Below are 5,898 nucleotides of genomic sequence, written 5' to 3'. Positions count from 1 at the left end.
TAAAAGAAACTATTAAAAGTTTTTTTCATCTTGTAGTTTAAAGTTATCTCTTTTGCCCTTGAGATAAGGGGATTTGATTCCCATCAATATAGGAATGATTTGTTAGCCTTCTTTCTAATCTCTAAAGATTTTTAGTCTGCCAGAAATAAAAAAGGTAGTGTTTCCATTCATATATCCCAATAACCAAAGTTGATACATTGACAAATATGAAATACCTCTTATGGGAAATACTTTTAATATATATGATAATTGATAAAGGATCTTCTACATCAAATATTACACTAGCTAGGATTAATGACAGGATACTACTTAAATTACATACCTAATCATTAAAAAAAAAAAAAAGAAAACTACACCAAAAATATATATAAAGGATCATTAATTTACTCTTCTTTCTTCATGATTGAAGGAAGTATATCTTCAAGAAGCCCATAATCTCTAAATAAAGTAGCGTTTAGTGGTGCAGATACAGCTCGAGAAATGTTCTTTTCTTGGGAAGCTAATAATGAACAAGTAGGACTAACACCACTTAAATTTGAATTATTTTGAGTAGGAATATTAGCAAATTGGTTAAGTTGAGGAATTAGAGTTGTAAGACAATTTAATTGAAATTGATTGTTAGTCATTTGCATTGGCAAGGCAAATGGAGAGGTTGCACCGACACTAAAACCCGAACCAAAATTGGAATCCGATATAACGCCACGTGGTAGAACGGTACAAGGGTGAGTGTGTTGACCTTCGTAGGTTGTAACCACAATGGATGGATCGGTGTAAGACCTCTCTACCCTTTTCTTTACATTACACGATTGACTAGTGCAACGGTAGTAACTCCTACAACAATATAAAATATGTTGAGAGAAAAAGTTCGCCAAAATCTAGAAAATACAATTTTTAATTTCTTCGGTACGACACTGTCTATGAAACGTATTTATAAAATTAGTTAATTTTTTTAAATTGATTACTTTAAAATTATAAATGACACTTGAACAGATTAAATGGTTGTTTGGTTAGATATTTTAGGGGGCAAGTAACGAATTCAATTACTTAATACCGTTTATTTAGTGTGTTTAAGAAGATGGGTAACAATTACCGTTACTCAAAGGTAACACATACCCCTAATTTGTTACCCTCTCAAAATGTTCGAGAAACACTTTACGTTTCCGGATTTTTCTCCCTCAATCCTCATGTATTCTTTCATCTCACTTGTATTTCTCAAATTTTTCTCTCTTTGCTCTTAAAATCTGAATCTCATTCTTGGCTACTGATTATGCTCCACACAAACCAGGCCTCCACATCAAAAGCTAATCATCCAACCCGTTAGTAATTTTTATTGTTTGAGAAATTAAAAAAAATTTCATTGTGAAAACTTAAGTGGAATGTTTTCCCATAATATTGCCAAAAAAAATTAAATTCCGACAAAAAAAATTAAATTCCGACTTTGCTTGAAATGGAAAACTATTTCCCATATTACCGTCCACGTAGGATAGATGTGAGAAATTTTTTTTTTCCTTTTTTTTAATAGAATCGCTACCTGAAATGGCGGTTATGTTTAGGAAACTAAGTAAACCACTAGATGAAATGGCGATTTTATGTATATTAATTTTTTTTTTTTTAAATAGTAAGCAAACCGCCACTTGAAGTGGCGGTTTTGTAGTACTACAAAATAGCAGGTCATATTAATTTTTTTTTTAAAAAAAAAAACAGTAAGCAAATCGCCACTTCAAGTGGCGATTTTGTAGTAGTACAAAACAACAGGTCATATTAATTTTTTTTTAAAAATAAAAAAATAAAAAAATAGTAAGCAAACCGCCACTTCAAGTGGCGGTTTTGTAGCAGTACAAAACAGTAGGTCATATTAATTTATTTAAAAAAAAATTAGTAAACAAACCGCTATTTCATGTGGCGGTTTAGTGCTTAAGGAAAACCGCCATCTCAAGTGGCGGTTTTGTCTGAAAAATAATTAAAAAAAAAAAATTTCCATGTGGACGGTATTGTGGGTAATGCTTTCCCACATAATGCAAAATGGGAATTTTTTTTTTGAGCAATATTATGGGAAAAGATTCAATTTATGTGACAAACCAAATAATAAGTAAGGGAAACGTAAACAAGTGTTTCCCTTACATTGTTATACCAAACAACATATAACCATAACCCTTATCTTTACTCTTACCCCTCTTTATTAATTCCCTTTCCTTTACATTTTCTCTTTCCATACCAAACACCCCCTAAATGTATAATTTTAATAACTTAATCCAAAAGAGATAATCTCCAAACATTATAGAATAGTCTCATTTAAGAATTTATATAATTTTTTTGAATGAAGCAAAATATTACGCACTCTAAATTTTGAAATGACTACTATTTATCAAATTGGATGATTAAAGTGGTGCAAGAAATGTTAGAAATATATGATTCATTTATATTTTAGATATATTACACTGCATTTAAAAAACTCAATTAAATTTGCATAATGTTGTAAATTTAAAGTTATGTATTAACCCAAATTTACATGATAAAATTGTCATTTAAATTTGCATAATATAGCAAAAATTAAAGAGATAAAGAAGATAACACTTCAGTTTAGTGTGTATTTTATGGTTTGCACACAAACTACCCCTGTTCTAGCTTTTTTATTTGCATCAAACAAAAATTAGATTATTTTTAATCACAAATTTCTGTGATAGACGGTATCTTTGAGAGACCATCTCTAATTAGCTAGACCATTATATATTTTTTAAAATATTAAAAGTAGGCATTAAGAATTATATAAGTAGACATTTAAGATATCAAAAGTAGGTATTAAGTATACGGTAAGTAAGCATTAAGAATACGGTTATTTTAATGGGTTGGGCTTGAGATACGTCTCGAGATGGTCTCTCAAGAGACCAGCTTATTTTTAATAAATAAAGAGAGAATAAATTGTGTGGATGAAATTAAAAAAAAAATTAAAATGTATGAATGTGATTAAAAAAGTAATAAACCATTATCTAAAAAATAATACAAATTAAGTGAGATATACTAAAATTAAAAATAATGCAAACTCAATGCAAAAAAGAAAATATAAGAAACAGGTTATTATAATATACTACCTCCTATTTAGTCTAATTGTCCCATTTTTTTTACACTATTCACTTATCACTCTTAATTTGAATTTTACTCTTAAATCTATAAGCACTCTTAATTTGTATTTTACTCTTAAATCTATAAGTTAAAATATAGTCATGTGAAATCTTGTCAATACAAGGATTATTAATTATCAACTTTTTATAATTTTTATTTAAGAATAATTTGAGATATTAAAAATTGAAATGTCGTCTCAACAAGTGTGAAAAGTAAAATGGTACAGTTGGGGAGAATATTATGAATAGGAGGGAGTATTATGCAGCAAATTCGGAAATATAGGAGTATAAAAAATAAACCTTGGAAAAGGGCTGTTTTTCACAGCTTTTTGACCATACTTTCTCCATCGATACCCATCTTCTAGATGATCAACTTCACTCTTTGTCATGAACGCAAATCTTGGCTCCCTCTGCCGTTTCTGATTTGTCTTTTTAGCTTTTGTGGATCTTTTTATAACACCCAAAAACAAATAAATTAAGATTAGATAAACTTAATAATGATTTAATAAGGGATTAATTAATAAATGTTTGATTAAAGCACAATCTAGACATTTAGTGTATTATTAAACTATTAAACAATATACAATGAACAAACTTTGTTCCTAATAGTTTGAAACATAGTCATTTTTCCACTAATATATGTTGTATTTAATAGATTTGGTATTAAAAAATCAAGACATAAATCTATGAAAAAAACCCTTTTGTTTTATGCATTTTATCAAAAGATGCTTGATGACCCACATGGTAGTGTTTTGGAATATGTCTTAACAAGTTCGATCGTATAGATAATCTATTTTTTAACCCTAAAATGATGAGCATGAGACATGCTTCATATATAGATTAAATAGATTCATAATAAAAACTTTTAACTTATAAGCTTCTTATTTTAAAGTCGTTTTAGGTGTTGTGGAATATCAAAAGGACCCATTTTCCCTTTCACACTAATTTCAAATGGGTTTGTCTCAAAATCCACAAAACCATAAAATAATTAAATTAAAAATTTTCAAGAAAAAACTTACTGTTTTTTGGCCTTTTGTTCTTCTTCTTCATCATCATCATCTAGTTGTAGTTCATCATTAAGACCTTCATTAGAAGCAGAGGATATAGAAGAAGAGTTGGGGGTTGTAGGAAGATTATTATTAACCCCCTCAGAAGCTTCTAGATTCACATTAGAAGTTGGAAGAGGAGGGGTAGGATCAGGTGCAGGAGGGTCTAGGGAACTATGGAAAACTTCATCATCATGATTTCCACCATAACCATCTATCATCATCATATCAAACAAAGAAGGGTTAACATTAATCAAATCTTGCATACCTAATAACTCCATAAACCCTGTATTATTTGATGTTGTTGAAGATGATGAACAACAAATCTTCTCAAAAACATGAAAATCTAATGATGTTGATGATGATGGATGATTATTTTCATTAAAATGATGATAATTATTATTAATACTAGTACTAAGTGAAGTTCCTTCTTTCAAAGTTTCAATCTTTAATGCTTCTTTCATCTCCATTTTTTTTTTAACTTTCAAAGTTTTGAGCTTTGTGTTTTCACCTAAAAATGATTTTCTCTCTAGATACTCTCCTTAAATTAAAGATGAGAGAGAGGGGTGGTGGATAATAGAGATGAAATTAAAAGGAACTTAAGAGAGAGATTTGAAAGGAGGGGTGATTGTAATAGAGATTATAATTTGGATTATTGGCACTAAAACACGCAAATTTTTAAATTGGATGATTTCGTAATAAAAGTACTTTTATTGAGATGATATATATATATATATATATATATATATATATATATATATATATATATATATATATATATATATATATATATATATATATATATATATATATATATATATATATATATATATATATATATATATATATATATATATATATATATATATATATATATATATATATATATATATATATATATATATATATATATATATATATATATATATATATATATTTAGTGTATTAAAGTCATCAGTAATAAAAATTTTAAAATAATTAATTAAAAAATAATTTAATTATATGAATCACTGTTTCATATAAAACTAGCCAAAAAAACAATGGGTATAATTCCAACAAAAATTATAAAATTGGTGTACAACCCTAGTAAGTAGGCAATATATTTATTGGCCATAGTTTGGCGCTAGGTTTAAAAGGTCTTTGTACAAATAATTCCAAGTGTGTGTTTGATAATTGAAATTTGATTGTTGGTTAGTTCAATAAGTATTTTGCATAAGTCAATTATTAAGAAAATGTTAGTAATTAATCAGATATTAAAAAATTTTTAGTAAAAATTAGTTGATGGTTATTAACTACCGTCTGATGACTAATGATCATTTATAAAGGAAAAAACTGATTAAAAAGACAAAATATAAAATCCATTGAACAAAATATCAATATAGAAACTTTTTCCCTTGATAAGACTTTTAAACATTTGGGCAACTATAATCCAATATACATACACTATTTGTGTAATCACCTCTTTTAAAGACATGTAAATATTAATTAGTAATATTAATTAGTAATTGGTATATTAAGTGGGTTTAATAAAAGAGCAAATGATTTTAAAAAGAGTGAATTATTTTTGGGTTAGATTAAACGAAAAATACTAGTATCATTAGCAAAATAAAAATAGTGTAAAATATATAAATATAATGATCTAAAATAAAAATTGCGTGCAAAATAAATAGAATGAGGGAATAATAAGTAATTCAACTCGTCTTGTATGAGACCGTCTCACTATAAGACATGTC

At 27.3% G+C, this 5,898-nt stretch overlaps 1 protein-coding gene across 1 annotated transcript; it reads right to left on the bottom strand.

The window, feature by feature from the left end:
• Window positions 1–207: 207 nt before the first annotated feature.
• LOC130799810 (WRKY transcription factor 23-like) lies at window positions 208–4,873 on the bottom strand. Its single transcript, XM_057663051.1, has 3 exons — window positions 4,139–4,873; window positions 3,420–3,566; window positions 208–831 (listed from the first exon to the last, which is right to left on the bottom strand). The coding sequence occupies exons 1-3, from the start codon at window positions 4,633–4,635 to the stop codon at window positions 384–386; spliced, it is 1,092 nt and encodes a 363-aa protein (XP_057519034.1). The 5' UTR covers window positions 4,636–4,873; the 3' UTR covers window positions 208–383.
• Window positions 4,874–5,898: the final 1,025 nt, after the last annotated feature.

The sequence above is a fragment of the Amaranthus tricolor genome, chromosome 14 (genome assembly GCF_026212465.1).
Source record: "Amaranthus tricolor cultivar Red isolate AtriRed21 chromosome 14, ASM2621246v1, whole genome shotgun sequence".
Taxonomy (NCBI): Eukaryota; Viridiplantae; Streptophyta; class Magnoliopsida; order Caryophyllales; family Amaranthaceae; genus Amaranthus; species Amaranthus tricolor.
Note: the sequence above shows the minus strand (reverse complement) of the source record. Positions and strands in the feature narration are given on the sequence as shown.

Bases quoted from the DNA above. Each gene is read 5' to 3' on its own strand.
- LOC130799810 (XM_057663051.1), bottom strand. From the start codon at position 4,635: ATGGAGATGAAAGAAGCATTAAAGATTGAAACTTTGAAAGAAGGAACT. The intron at 3,567-4,138 runs GTAAGTTTTTTC...TGTTATAAAAAG, and splicing joins GAACAAAAGGCCAAAAAACA to ATCCACAAAAGCTAAAAAGA. The intron at 832-3,419 runs GTTTATTTTTTA...ATATTGTTGTAG, and splicing joins AAAAACAGCCCTTTTCCAAG to GAGTTACTACCGTTGCACTA.